Here is a 14,914-nt window from a genome sequence, read left to right as displayed (position 1 = left end):
TATTTGGACATGTTTAACCCCTTAACGCTCATATTTTTCGGGTCAATCAACAATGATCAGTTTTCTTTATTGGATTTGTCTCTAAAAATACGATTTTTGTTAATTACAATGTTGTATCTACCGTATAATTTGATAACAAATATTATCATCCCTTAAACCGTTATCCCTAAAGCAGTCAGACTCGGGCATGAACGTTAGGGGGTTAACATCAACGAACTAAAAGATTTGTACGTTAGCTCGAATATCGTGGACACCGAATAGGGACTTCCCCTTTGTGACAATATAAAATATAATCGTACAAAGATGAATTTGTCGGGGGAAAGGAAATGCCAAACGGGTGAAATTCAGGAGTATCTTGGTGGATCGTCAGTATTATTGTGAACGATATCGACAATGATACTAATAGCCACGCAAACGACGATTAGGATAGTAGTTGTTGGCTTCGATTGTTGATGCGAGGGGATAAAGGCTCCGAGCGGAAAAGGAAACGAAGGGATAGAGGGACTGCGTTTGTTAACTCCGGTTTGAAGCTTCAGCCTCCTGGGAAATGTGCGTAATCGCCATGTCCTGTTCTGAATTGGTGGCGACGCATTCTTGCTGGCAACTGCGTCTGTTTCGCATACCATGGCCTACGATTAACTCGAATAACCAACTATACACTGGGGCTGGGACTACTCGAATATTCGAATATTCGATACGTACCGCTCATAACTGTTCAGACACTCCCGGTGAAAGCAAAAATCGTATAAAAACTCGGGAAAAATGGGAAAATATTTATTTTTCATGTACACTCAGTTCCGTAAGAGTGTATTGTTCCAAATTTTGTCACCCAGATGACGCATTTGTTTAACAAACGGTTAATTCAACTGTTTGAAAGCTCTTGGCTTCGATGCTTTGGAGGTTCCAACGAATTGAAATGTTTTCAAGCTAATTTTGCAAGAAATGGAACAAATGGTAGTTTGAAGGTGCTATGTCAGGACTATATGGAGGATATGGTAAGATATTTTAGTCAAACTCCAACAACTTTTGCTGGGTAGCCAAAGACACACGTGGTCTTCTTGCTCATCTTGGTTGGAAGACCACACCTTTGCGTTTTACTAGTTCTAGGCGCTTTTGATCAATTCTCCAGGTGACTACAACACTTTTCGGAATTGATAGTTTGGTTATAGTACAAAATTCCCTTCCAATTCCACCAGCAACAGAGTTCACACTTTCTTTGCAAGGAACAGAACAAATGGTAGTTCGAAGGTGCTATGTCAGGACTATATGGAGGATATGGTAAGATATTTTAGTCAAACTCCAACAACTTTTGCTGGGTAGCCAAAGACACACGTGGTCTTCTTGCTCATCTTGGTTGGAAGACCACACCTTTGCGTTTTACTAGTTCTAGGCGCTTTTGATCAATTCTCCAGGTGACTACAACACTTTTCGGAATTGATAGTTTGGTTGTAGTACAAAATTCCCTTCCAATTCCACCAGCAACAGAGTTCACACTTTCTTTGCAAGGAACAGAACAAATGGTAGTTCGAAGGTGCTATGTCAGGACTATATGGAGGATATGGTAAGATATTTTAGTCAAACTCCAACAACTTTTGCTGGGTAGCCAAAGACACACGTGGTCTTCTTGCTCATCTTGGTTGGAAGACCACACCTTTGCGTTTTACTAGTTCTAGGCGCTTTTGATCAATTCTCCAGGTGATTACAACACTTTTCGGAATTGATAGTTTGGTTGTAGTACACAATTCCCTTCCAATCCCACCAGCAACAGAGTTCACACTTTCTTTGCAAGGAACAGAACAAATGGTAGTTCGAAGGTGCTATGTCAGGACTATATGAAGGATATGGTAAGATATTTTAGTCAAACTCCAACAACTTTTGCTGGGTAGCCAAAGACACACGTGGTCTTCTTGCTCATCTTGGTTGGAAGACCACACCTTTGCGTTTTACTAGTTCTAGGCGCTTTTGATCAATTCTCCAGGTGACTACAACACTTTTCGGAATTGATAGTTTGGTTATAGTACAAAATTCCCTTCCAATTCCACCAGCAACAGAGTTCACACTTTCTTTGCAAGGAACAGAACAAATGGTAGTTCGAAGGTGCTATGTCAGGACTATATGGAGGATATGGTAAGATATTTTAGTCAAACTCCAACAACTTTTGTCGAGTAGCCAAAGACACACGTGGTCTTCTTGGTGATCTTGCTTGGAAGACCACACCTTTGCGTTTTACTAGTTCTAGGCGCTTTTGATCAATTCTCCAGGTGACTACAACACTTTTCGGAATTGATAGTTTGGTTGTTGTACAAAATTTCCTTCCAATTTCACCAAAAACAGAGCATCACTTTCATTGCACGGATGGTAGCCTTTGGAGTGGCTGTTGGAGGCTCACTCGAATGACTCCATGACCATTTACGCTCAAGATTGCTATAGAAGATCCACTTCTTGTCGCTCGTTATCATCCACTTCAAAAATGGATCGTTTTCGTGGCGTTTAAACAACAAATCCCACGTTGAAACACCCAACATAGAGGTGGCTAACGAATCCAAGTTGCATCTACTTGATAATTGCAATCCAAATGTGCATGAATGGTCCAATTCGAAACTTTTAGGCACTCCGCCACTTCACAAGTGGTAATTCTACGATTATTGCCGATCAGGTCGTCCTGAACCTCGATTTGGTCGTCAACAACCACTCATGGCCTACCAGAGCGCGATCTTCCAGGTTAAAATCGCCATCTTTAAATTTCGCAAACCATTCTTCTTTTCTGCCACTTGAAATACCATTAAATTGTTAAACGAATCAATGTATCTCCGAATTAAATAACTTGTTTGTGTCACAATAACTTGTAGCAAGGCCTAAATAACAGCAAACCTTGAAATATCATCCTAGTAAATTTGAAAAGAATGATTTCGAAAAGAACGTACGTGTTTAAATGTTTGCACGCGCAATTTAATACATTTATGCCATTTCAGCTTCGACAAAATTCACGTGAACCCACCATTTTAAAAAAAAAATCCACCGAGTCGTTCTCGCTTGTTATTTTGCGTTAAGCGTTCGTTTCTCCAATCACCAAATGCCCACTCTGTTTCTTAAATTGGCAAATATTGATGCTTGCTGACCAATGCTGATTCCCGCCAAACATAATATTCGTACAATTAAATGGAATCCATCAGTGGCCGCGCAAATTGCTAAAGAAAATTCAATTTTCGCCGTTTCGATGACTTAAAAATGAAATCAAAAATATGAAATCACAAAAAATATGAATTTACGCCTTTATAAATATTCTTTCAAGCATTTCCCCATAAATGTCTCGTTTAAAAAGACTTGTTCCCCCTGATTACTGACAAAACACTGCCCCCTACTGGCAGACTGCATATATCGATGCAGGTGAACGAATTTTCCCATGTATAATGAATGAAAACAGAGGAAGAATTTAAAAAAGGAGACCAAACAAAAAGACAAAGTCTCCAACGTTTTATATTTAATTTTTTTGCTCTGTCCGGGGCTGGACTTACTGTTACATAAAAATAATGTTGTTTTTAGTTTAAAATTACATCTTCTGTATTTTTGTATTTATTCAAAGAGGACCTTAACTTCCCTTAACTTTTACTGTCAAGTTTAAAGACGTACCTGTTTTTTTAGTTTCTCTAAATTCGAGCTGTGATTCGAAACGTTTGGCGGCAACGTGCATCCCTGTTCGTTGTCTGAAACTACCCCGTGTTCAGAAAACGTTCTCTCCTCGTGCAAGGAAAGAGAAACGAACCCGCCTGGCACAGAATTTCCACGGCTGGAGAGAGCGAGAAACAGGGGGTGCAGAAGGGAGAGAGAACGAGTAAGATATCTCATTGATAGAAGGGTGGCCGAGGGTCGAAAGCGAAGAGAGCGAGCAAACGAGCGACCTATACGTATACGGGCCACGAGGCGGAATAAAGTGGAATTCAGCGCAATGTGAATTATAAACGATATTATGCAAACACCGCGGAGAAAGAGTACTCGTACCGCGAGTTAATTTGATGAAAAACATCAGAGAGCAGGGAGACAGAGAAAAAGAGAGGGAGAAAGAGAGCGGAGGGGAACCAGCAAAAGACGCATCCCGAAAAGATCGTTCTCGAGGCGTTCACGACCCTCTCATCTAGTCAGTTTTCGACCCTCCAGGCTGCTCTAATCGCCCACAACAAATCCTCGTCCTCGATCTCTATTTCCCTTCCTTATCGTTCGTCCTGGGATTTTTCAAATCTTCTTTACCCCCCAGAGTCCACCAGAAACACTTTATCATACCTTGGAGTAAAATCGAAGAGCTTTTCTAGAAATAATCTTCGATCTGTCGCGATTAAAATTTAATTGGAACCGGATGAGACAGTTAACGAGACAGGAATATTCGAAATTTTATAATTTATCGATCACGAGCATTAAACACTTGTTTGTACGTGTTCAACAAAAATATTTATCCGTCGCATTAATTCCGTGTAAAATGGAATCTGGTATAAAGTGCAGCGACCATAATAATGAACTTGTTAACAAAAATACAAGGACAAATCTCCGAGGATAGAAGAAAATATTTTACGTTTTTCGAATTGATATAAAACGGACGTAAAAAATTTAATTCTCTAGTATGTGACGTAGATTGCAAAGCGTTTTCCCTGTATGGCAAATAATTCATCTTTAAATGTGTGCAAAAGGGAAAGCATGTTTTCGAAAACAGACTATTTAAAAAAGAATGGACGATCAAAAGGAATTTCGTTAAACGTGAAATATCTCGCGAATAGCTTTGGCCAAAAAATATTCCTTTATATCGTGGCATTTCAATTATTTTATTTTCCTCTGTAAAAATCCAAGTTTTAACTACCACGGTTGATTCAGTTGTGCACCCCCCGCTGTTGTATATTGACTCTTCGACATCGACCGACGGGTTACTCCGACAAGCATCGATTCCAATAAGAACCATTCGTATGGGGTACATCCCCTCCCCTATTTTGATGAAACTTTACAAGTTTACAAAGTGGCTAAAAATAAAAGAAACTCTCCTAGCACCATGAACTCAAGTTAAAGGGTTGAAGCTACTTTTTAAAAGGGGTCGAACCAAACATTCAATTTCTGCAAATTAAAGTTACTTGGCAAATTCTCAAACCTTTTCAATATACAAGAATGAGGATATTTACGATTTTAAGCTTAATAATTTACTAAACTACGCGTTAAAGTACCAACTTTTGAAATATGTTATACTTTGTGAGGTGAAAATACTGCTTTATATTTGTCAAACTAGTAGTTTCTTTATTTTGATTATTTTTCAAAATTTAAAGTTTACAAAGTGGCGAAAAATAAAAGAAACTCTCCTAGCACCATGAACTCAAGTTAAAGGGTTGAAGCTACTTTTTAAAAGGGGTCGAACTAAACATTCAACTTCTGCAAATCAAAGTTACTTGGTAAATTCTCAACCTTTTAAATATACAAGAATGAGGATATTTACGATTTTAAATTTAATAATTTACTAAACTACGCTTTAGAGTGCCAACTTTTGAAATATGTTATACTTTGTGAGGTGAAAATACTGCTTTATATTTGTCAAACTGATAGTTTCTTTATTTTAATTATTTTTCAAAATTTCTTATATCCTTGCATTTACACAGTTATTTTCAAATTCACAGCATAAAGTTTCATAATTTCGTACGTTGGATACGCTAAAAACTCCTTCGTCTATTCAACCCTTAAGTGAACTCTCAATCTCAATTGAACTATTTTATTTAATTTTGATTTGTACCAAATTGTTGAATGGAAATCAACTTTCCTCTAAAGCATTTAAAAAATAAACTAACGGAGGATTACATAAATTTTCAAATAACTGCATTGACATATATTAAACAGTTATTAGTCTAAAGGGTTGAATTATACTTCGTTCCAATATGTTCAAGTTTCGTTTAATTATATCCAATTGAGGGGTTGATTCTCTATAAAAAAAAAATTTGTTATTGATGCAAACCTGTGCCTAAAACTCGCTTACCCGCTTACGAGATTCGAGACTCTCGATCTTTCATGATCAATAATTTCTTTCTTCCGTTCGAGACTTCTAAGAAAAACAAATCGTCCGACAACATTACGAAACACCGTGAAAAAAGAGCCTATACACAGAATAATATGTCCGAACTAATCGAATCGACAACAATCGGTTTTCGCTGCAACGTCCATCCCCTCGAACACGGGGGGACGAAGGGGAGGGGGGGGTGAAAAAAAAACAAATCTCCCACTTGACGCGAGCGTAACAACCGTCGATGATATTTCCCTCTGTTCTTCTTATATCGCGACATATTTTCGTTTCCCTCGTTGTTCTCCCTCTCTCTCGACGCATCGAGAGGGGGGAGAGGCCGTTGCAACCGGGTTAAGGTAAGAAAAGCGAGGGAGAGATGCATCGGTGCTCGATGGAGACGAAGAAAGAGGGCAGAGGATAGGATACCAGGCGCACGTGCAGCCCTGGCCGTAATTGAGCCAGCGCCGCCAATCTGCACTCGTCGGGGGCGGTTCTCCGATGGCCGGGGGTTGGAGTGAGCCGCACAGAGACTGGCTGATACGCGTCGTCTGGAGTAGGAAACCCGTAGGGCGGTAGAACCGCCGGAAAAAGCAAGCGAATCTACAAGCTCGGTCGTGATAACGGTGGTGGTGAACGAGACGACAGCCGCGACCGACTCCCGGCGTTCAAATCACGGCCGAGCGCGGCGCCTGATAGTTACACCGACGCTTGTGTTATCCGCGGACGCGTCTTGGCGGAATCGACCATGGTCGCGATACCACGGGAGCACAGCCTATCGCGGGTACCAAAACGCAACGAGAACGTCGGATCGAAAGATTGAGATCCAAAGCTACCTCTCAACAGAGCGTAAAGATCGTAAAGGGGGCTGGAACTAAACCGTTGAATGTGCAATCGGTACGATGTACAGTTTATACAGAGCTTGGTTCGGCGACAGTGTGATCGGTGACAGTTACACGCGATTCCAAGAAACTCTGTCGCCGCCAGACACGGTCGTCAGAGTCGGGAACGAGGGGGAGCATCAGTTTATCGCTCACAAAGGAGTCCTGGCTGCCCACAGCGGCTACCTCAAGGCTTTGTTGACCAGTGCCGCAACAACGCCTAACAGTGCCAATGCGAACGTTGCGAATCTGCCAGCGACAGCTATCGCAGTCACGACCTCGAGTCTTTCGGGACAATCGACGCGACAACCGGTCACGTCCGTCTCGGTCTCATCGATTGGTAAATATTCATTGTTAACCCGACCCACCTACGAACCGACAGACACGGAATAACAGCGGTGCAGGCGGATTCTTGGACTTCCGGGTGAAACCCTCCTTGAGGCAGCCATTTTGGTTGTCGCCAAGACTCGATTTATTCTTAGAGGTGCAAGAATTCGTTTGGCGCGATTCTACCTTCGTGAACACGAGTCTTCTGCCTTTGTTGGTTCCTTGAACCGGGTTTTTTTTAAACGAATTTTAAGTATTCGAACGTCGCCTAAATGGAAAGTGACGCGAAATTAGTTCCGATTAGGAAACGAGGACACGGATGCTGGCAAGAGTTCGGGAACGCAGTGTTTCGCGTGGACCAACCGGAAGATTCGTTCGCTTCTTAAAGTTCGTATTCCATAACGAGGAGAATCACTGCAGTTTAATTGCTCGTTTGCACCGAACAAGTCCCATGAATTTTACTTTACTTTTCGAAAATCGTACATGTAGTCGAATTTGCATTATCTTGGATACTTTGTCGATGTATTAGCTCCGTGTTGAACACAATATTATAAGATTTAGAAGAAACAGAGTATTTGATCCTGTCCTCTCATCGATACTACGAGCATAAAAATTCTTATCCTCAAACGCAGTGATTCTTAGTCTTCTAACTAGAAACTAGAAATCGAAAATCGAAAGTTTGGTGGTTCTAGCGTTAAGGAGACGCGCGATGATCCTCCGACTGTTCCCTACACAAAATTGACCGCTCGTTTTAGGTGGAGAAGCCTTCGCGCCTCTGTTGAATTACATGTACACGGGACGGTTAGAAGTGACGCTGGACAACGTTTACAGCGTGTTGTTGGCGACGCATTTGTTGCACATGCCCGGGGCATTGGAGCAGTGCAGAGCGGCGTTGCTCAGGCTGAGGGCACCGCCGCCTCTGCCGACGCCGATACCAGTTCCGGTGGGACCGACCTCGACGCTCACGTCCACGCCAGGCTCCGGGAACATACTGAGACCGATACCCAACCGACTGATAATAGATCCCAGCATGTGTTGGCCACCGACCACGCCGCTTTATCCACCGACCGCGCCACCCGCATCCATCGGTATACCGCATCTGTCTCAATTGCAACCGTCCGTCCTGATGCAATCGACCGTTCCGCTCGGCGTTACCGTTGCCCCGACCTCCAGCGTACAAGAAACGCTAACCTCCGCGCGATTTAGGTTCGAATGTTCGCACTGCTTCGCGCGGAATAACAGGGTACGCGACGTTTGCTAGTGTAGGGTAGCTCGAGTCTCATTTAACCTTTTGCACTCCTGTCTCGAGTCTCATTCGACATTTTGTCAAGTTCAAATATCTTTTAGTTAACGTAAATTTCAAATGAAACACTTGAAAGCGTTGGGAGCAGCTGGTAACAAGATTAGCATATAATTCGGAATAATTTACAGTACATGACAATGTCCATGCCTCGTGAGTAGAGCTCTTTGCCTAGAAATGGTTCGCGTATCCTGCTATTCCGGCGCTCTCCGTGCAAATGTCGCGACGCTACCAATGTTTGTTTCCAACAGCAAGGTGCCATCGCCTAAGCCGACGATGTTCCAAATCGAGCGGAACCGCGGGACCAGAGAGGCGAGAGCAAAGTCTCCGGAGAACGTGTCGTCCACGTCGTTGCCATTCGTGGCGGCGGCGGCGGCGGCGTTCAACGCGTTCGCCGCGTCGAACGCAGCGACCGCGACCAGGGCATCGTCGCCGACGCAGTCGGTGTCCCCGAGCCCGTCCACGGCGTCCCAGTCGTCGCTGCCTTCCTGTCGTAGCAAGAAGTCCACCTCGACGGAGCAACGACGGTACAAGGAGGAACGCGATCGCGAGAATCCGAACACCAGCAGACAGACGCAAGGTCGTGCCTCGTCGTCGCCCACGGAGGACACCGCTGGGCGTCGCCATCGCGGCAGGAACGCAGAGACGCTGTCGATCGCGGAGAACGATCGAGCTCGATCGTCCAGGCGAAGGGGACGCGGATCGAGCGGCAACGAGGGCTCTTCCAGCGGTGTTTTGTCTGTGGTTTACGATATCGCCTGCTGCGACGGGCCAGTCAAGTTCCACCGTGTCCTGAACGAGAACTATTCCTCGTCAGTGGCCACCTGCGGGCCCAACTCCGCGTCGCAGCAGCGTCTGCAGAGATCGTGCTTCGAACCGGAGAACACGTCGAGCGAGAACGACGAGAACGGACGACCGCCAACGGTCAGGATGATTCGCGATCCGACAGAGTCCGTGATCGACTCGAACACCACCACCGAGAGCTACACGTGCGGCTACTGCAAGCACACCTTCAAGTCCCAGTACTGCTACAGAAAGCACACCAAGAGACACCTGCTGCCCACCAGAGCGAACGAGTCGATCGCCGTCAGACCCCGTCAGGATATACCGCGAAGCAGAAGGGAGGTGCGGTTGCTGGACCTGAACGTCCAGTACTATCCATGCAAGATCTGCGGCTGCAAGTTCCCCAGCTACTACTTCGTGCACAAGCATCGAAAGCTCTGTCACGCGAACATGGAGGAGAGACAGCAGTCGGACGAGACGATCGGCACGCCCACGGAGGACCAAGAGTCCACCACTTCGACGACCAACGACAGACAATGAGGATCCGAGGATTAAACTCTCCATCCTATTATAGAGGTACGATGTCGTGTGATTTTACCGAGTGAGAAAGAAACTAATTGTTCTTGTGTTTTTCTCGTTTCAAGAATTTGCAATGGGGGACGCTACATCGAGACGAAGGGGGCGTATACGTATTGCTACCGGAAGTTACTTGGGATGGTGTCGTTGCATCTTAGCTGACCACGTCGACGATTTAACCAACATTTTAGAATTAAGAAGTTACGACACTGTAAAATCAAAATAATTAAAGTGCAATGAACGAACTGTTTACATGTTTTTTCTGCGTACTTTCTTGCGAGGGAAATATAAAGTATCGTTCTAGATTAGGATTAATGTTGCCCGTTGTGTTTGCGTTGATAACGAAATATAATCTACTGTTAACGCATTCGCCGCGATGATTTTTTCCCCGTGGATTTTCGCACAAAAGAAAAATAGGTTGCTCGATCTAAATCACTTAGCGATAACTATAGTCATCTCACATACTTAGGATGTTAATAGTAAAATGGCGGACGTTCGAACGATAGAGTCGAGTTATTTCTGAAAGTAAAATTTATCTTTTCCATAAAGTCTTGAAAAATAATAAATGTTGCAAATGGTGAGATAATTTGCAATTCTCAACCACAATGCTATTCTCGAAAATGAACGTTTCTAACGTAATTAACAATGGACGAATAACCGTGTGTGCTTTCGAGTAATTATTTACGATACACCAATTAAAAAAACGTGAAAATTCCAGGAAATTCGAAACGAACGGAAAGCAATAATAATTCACCATCGAGGGGATCGATTCTTTGGAAAATCGTTTGAAAATCGTGCATCCCTGATACGTGGTTGTTAGAACAAGCCTTTTTGAGATCAGTGTTCAAAATGTTCGTCGATCGATGAGTAGAAATATTGTCCTAGAAGGTTTCTACGAAGCAAACTCATGAAATAGTTATCTTTTTGGGAGACTTACCGATGGTGTCCATCGATTGGGCCTCCTCGTCGCTGGTTTCCATAGGAGTGGCGTGATTATCTTTCTTCTTCTCTTTTATTCTGCTCGCAGCTCCGACGCCAGCGACGCTGCTACTATTTGCCTCTCTGCAACTTGGCTTCTTTTTATTAGAGTCTTTGAAATCCGACTGTATCGCCGTGGCGTTTGTCGCGTTGGCGTTCAACGACGACGACGACGACGACGACAACGTGCTCTTCCCGTCGATCCTGTAATAACAAACAAACAGAGAAAATAGTATTAATTATGTGAAGAGGAGACGTATGTAAAACTACAAGAAACGACACTGATCAGGCTTTAGAAAATTATGGAAGCCTAAGACAGACGCTAGAATTGGGCAAATTTTATTGACGAATAACAAATACAAATTTTAGATTCGTTAATTAAAAAAATTTTTTTCTCGAAAACGCGCAGGATTTCGGAGGTATGTCTTATCACCAAAAATTATTGCAATTAACCCTCGCAACAGAAAATAATTTTTTCAAAATGATTTGAAATTTTTTTTTCGTCGAAAAATTTCACACATTCTCGAATTTTTTTCTCGAAAACGCGTAAGATTTCGGGGGTATATCTATTGACCAAAAATGATCGCAATCGACCCCCGCAACAGAATATAATTTTTTCAAAATGATTTGAAACTTTTTAATTTTCTCGAAAAATTTCACACCTTCGAATTTTTTTCTCGAAAGTGGGTAGGATTTTGGGGGTAATTGTAATGACCGAAAATGATTGTAATTGACCCTTGCACTAGAATATAATTTTTTCAAAATGATTTGAAATTTTTTAATTTTCTCGAAAAATTTCACACTTCTCGAATTTTTTTCTCGAAAGTCGATAGGATTTCGGGGGTATGCCTAATCACCAAAAATGATTGTAATTGACCATTGCAACCAAAAATAATTTTTCCAGAACGATTTGAAAAAAATTTTTCCGTCGAAAAATTTCACACCTTCTCGAATTTTTTCTCAAAAGTTGGTAGGATTTCGGGGGTATAGCTAATCACCAAAAATGATTGTAATTGACCCCCCAACAGAATATAATTTTTCCAGAACGATTTGAAATTTTTGAATTTAATTGTTAATAACTTTTTAGGGAAGCGTCCATCAACAAATTGATATTCTTGATTTTCGTCTTATTTTGGTCTCTAAAATCCCCCATTAAAATTTTGAGTAACGTTTCAAATCGTTTCTTGAGTAATTCAATTTCAATTTTCATTTCTTTGTAAGTGAAAAGTATAGAGAAATCAGAAACACTAGTTGCAGTAATTATTCCAAGAAACTAAAGTAAAATGGCTTGGTTCATTCGACTGTTTGCATAGAATACTCAGTATCTTACGTCGACCTTGTCGTTTCAGATAGTTCTTTTGATAAGAGCGTTACGTGGCGAAGATTTTTAACGCTCTGTGATTAAAGTGATAGCGACCAAGCGCTTGCACGCATTTCCATAATGATTAGAACGCTCCCACCATTCGAAATTTCAACACGAAAGACTTGCTATAACTATAAGATTGGAACAAGCGTATCCGGAAATGAATTATAGAAATCTAAACAGAAAAAAACGCCCGATAAAAATGAGAACAATACAAATTTCGAACGAATAAAAAATAGACAACTTTTATTCGTTAAATATTGAAGAAAAATTAGAATTTCACAAATAAATTTTCCCCTTTGAAACGAATAATGGAAATAACCTTCAATAATAAATAGGAAACTTTAATGAAAGATTAATTAAATTGTTTGCCCCCATAAATTGTTAACATTTATATAATTTTTAATCTGCATATAATTTCTAGATGAACGAGAAGAATCAACTTCCCGGATTTCATACGGCTGGAATCAGATTTTCAACGATCTACGCAATTTCGATGATGAATGCCTACGTAAACATAATCCACTAACCAGTAACCATTGATTAGCATTACAATCTGCTAATAACTGCCCCACCTTACCCCTGGAAGCTCAATTTCACCACCACATTCTATTCCTTCCTACCCCGAACCGCCCACCCCATGCTACCCCTTCCAATCCAACCCCCTCCCTTCGTTCCAACGATTTATTTTCTTTTTCAAGAACCACAGCGATCGTTCGTGAAACTGAAACTAATTTCTATTGTTAAAAATTTCATCGAACAAGCGATAATTCATAGATAGAAAATTAATAATGAATATTATATTATTTCTCTTTATTTAATTTTATTGATCGCGGTATATTTGTTGAAAAATTTTAATGGCAGATTCTAGAGGCCAAAATAGGACGAAAATCAAGAATACTAATTTGTTGATGGAGGCTTCGTTAAAAAGTTATTAACATTTAAAGTTCCGTTCATACTGAATGTTTTTCGAGAAAGTGAGTAGGATTTCGGGGGTATGTCTAATGACCAAAACTGATTGCAATTGACCCTCGCAACAGAAAATAATTTTTTCAAAATGATTTGAAGCTTTTTTTCCGTCGAAAAATTCCATACCTTCTCGAATTTTTTTCTCGAAAATCCGCAGGATTTCAGGGATATGTCTAATGACCAAAACTGATTGCAATTCACCCTCGCAGCAAAAAATAATTTTTTCAAAATGATTTGAAACTTTTTTTCCGTCGAAAAATTTCACACCTTCTCGAATTTTTTTCTCCAAAACGCGCAGGATTTTAGGGGTATGTCTATTGACCAAAAATGATTGCAACTGACCCTCGCAACAGAAAATAATTTTTTCAAAATGATTTGAAACTTTTTTTCCGTCGAAAAATTTCATGCCTTCTCGAATTTTTTTCTCGAAAGTGGGTAGGATTTCAGGGGTATGTCTAATGACCAAAAATGATTGCAATTGACCCTCGCAACAGAAAATAATTTTTTCAAAATGATTTGAAATTTTTTAATTTTGTCGAAAAATTTCACACTTTCGAATTTTTTTCTCGAAAGTGGGTAGGAATTCGAGGGTATGTCTATTCACCAAAAATGATTGTAATTGACCCCCGCAACTAAATATAATTTTTCCAGAACGATTTGAAATTTTTTAATTTAATTTTGTTAATAACTTTTTAACGAAGCCTCAGTCCAGAAATTGATATTCTTGATTTTCAAATTAAATTATTATTTTAGGCCTGCAATCAGCGTTGTGCACGAGTTTCTTCAACCGTATAATAACTGGTAGAAATTTTGCATTAATTATTCTAAGTTTCTACCTAGATACGTTATCTTTTACGTAATTAATCATTTGTATGTTCATCTAATGAAGAATTTCAGTTCTAGAGTATTCTAGATTATTCCCAACATCTGTTCAAATCATTATATAAAAATTAATATAATAATATTAGTATTAATCTTATTCAAATATTTATAAATATTAAAGTTTATTTATGATAAGTCACTGGTAATCTTAGCTTTGAACCAAATAAATTTGTCCTGACACATTTTTTTCGTACTAGAAAAAGTAACGAAGATATTAGGATATGCGTGATAAAAGAAACACCCTGCATAATGATATTAATCGAATATATAAAGTAATATATATATTAGATATATTGTTATAAGTTATAAATGTTATAATAATTCTTTATAAGTTACAAAGACTCGTTCTATAACATGATTTTGTACAAATGCACTGTACATGTAGTCGCTGAATCGATTTGTATACATATGTCGAACAAAATGCATGGAACTTGGCTCGTGAAATCAGTTTACACGTCGAACATCCTCCATAAGATAAACACAACTCGTTCGATCGAAATTACACGTTTTCATATCAATTTCGATGCATCAAATTCGCTGGCAATCTCGAAAATGTTTCACGCTGCAACTGTACTTTTAATTCACGTTTCACACGGCGGACCTATCACTTTGACAAGCGTAAAATGTTTATATCGCAATAGAAAATAACACGTTTTATTTTTAGATTAATATCTCGCCAAGTACTCACTTTTCGGTGCCCCTGTTTTAAGGGGGGTAAGACCACTGTAAAAACCTGAAATAAAGCTTTTTTTTTTTTGGATGGATGGAAAAATAAGAAGATAATAATACTCAAGAATGTTGAATCCAACACGCCTCGCAAGAATGGCTCCAGCGTC

At 40.6% G+C, this 14,914-nt stretch overlaps 2 protein-coding genes across 7 annotated transcripts in view; one reads left to right on the top strand and one right to left on the bottom strand.

Moving 5' to 3' along the window:
- Positions 1–14,914, bottom strand: part of LOC122399617 — a 75,879-nt gene that overhangs the window by 21,973 nt on the left and 38,992 nt on the right. For all 6 annotated transcript variants that reach the window (XM_043400414.1, XM_043400417.1, XM_043400416.1 and 3 more), the window contains one exon: positions 10,824–11,068. In XM_043400414.1, coding sequence (XP_043256349.1) covers positions 10,824–11,068 — 245 coding nt within the window. The remainder of the gene's footprint in view (positions 1–10,823; positions 11,069–14,914) is intronic.
- LOC122399618 lies at positions 6,320–10,609 on the top strand. Its single transcript, XM_043400418.1, has 4 exons — positions 6,320–7,240; positions 7,983–8,433; positions 8,779–9,886; positions 9,955–10,609. Exons 1-3 carry the CDS (start codon positions 6,922–6,924, stop codon positions 9,848–9,850), a joined length of 1,842 nt encoding a protein of 613 aa, XP_043256353.1. The 5' UTR covers positions 6,320–6,921; the 3' UTR covers positions 9,851–9,886; positions 9,955–10,609.

This window comes from Colletes gigas, unplaced genomic scaffold, assembly GCF_013123115.1.
Source record: "Colletes gigas isolate AHSC1104 unplaced genomic scaffold, ASM1312311v1 Colletes_gigas_Sc00014, whole genome shotgun sequence".
Lineage (NCBI taxonomy): Eukaryota > Metazoa > Arthropoda > Insecta > Hymenoptera > Colletidae > Colletes > Colletes gigas.
Note: the sequence above shows the minus strand (reverse complement) of the source record. Positions and strands in the feature narration are given on the sequence as shown.

Bases quoted from the DNA above. Each gene is read 5' to 3' on its own strand.
- LOC122399618 (XM_043400418.1), top strand. From the start codon at position 6,922: ATGTACAGTTTATACAGAGCTTGGTTCGGCGACAGTGTGATCGGTGAC. The intron at 7,241-7,982 runs GTAAATATTCAT...CGCTCGTTTTAG, and splicing joins CGTCTCGGTCTCATCGATTG to GTGGAGAAGCCTTCGCGCCT. The intron at 8,434-8,778 runs GTTCGAATGTTC...TGTTTCCAACAG, and splicing joins CTAACCTCCGCGCGATTTAG to CAAGGTGCCATCGCCTAAGC.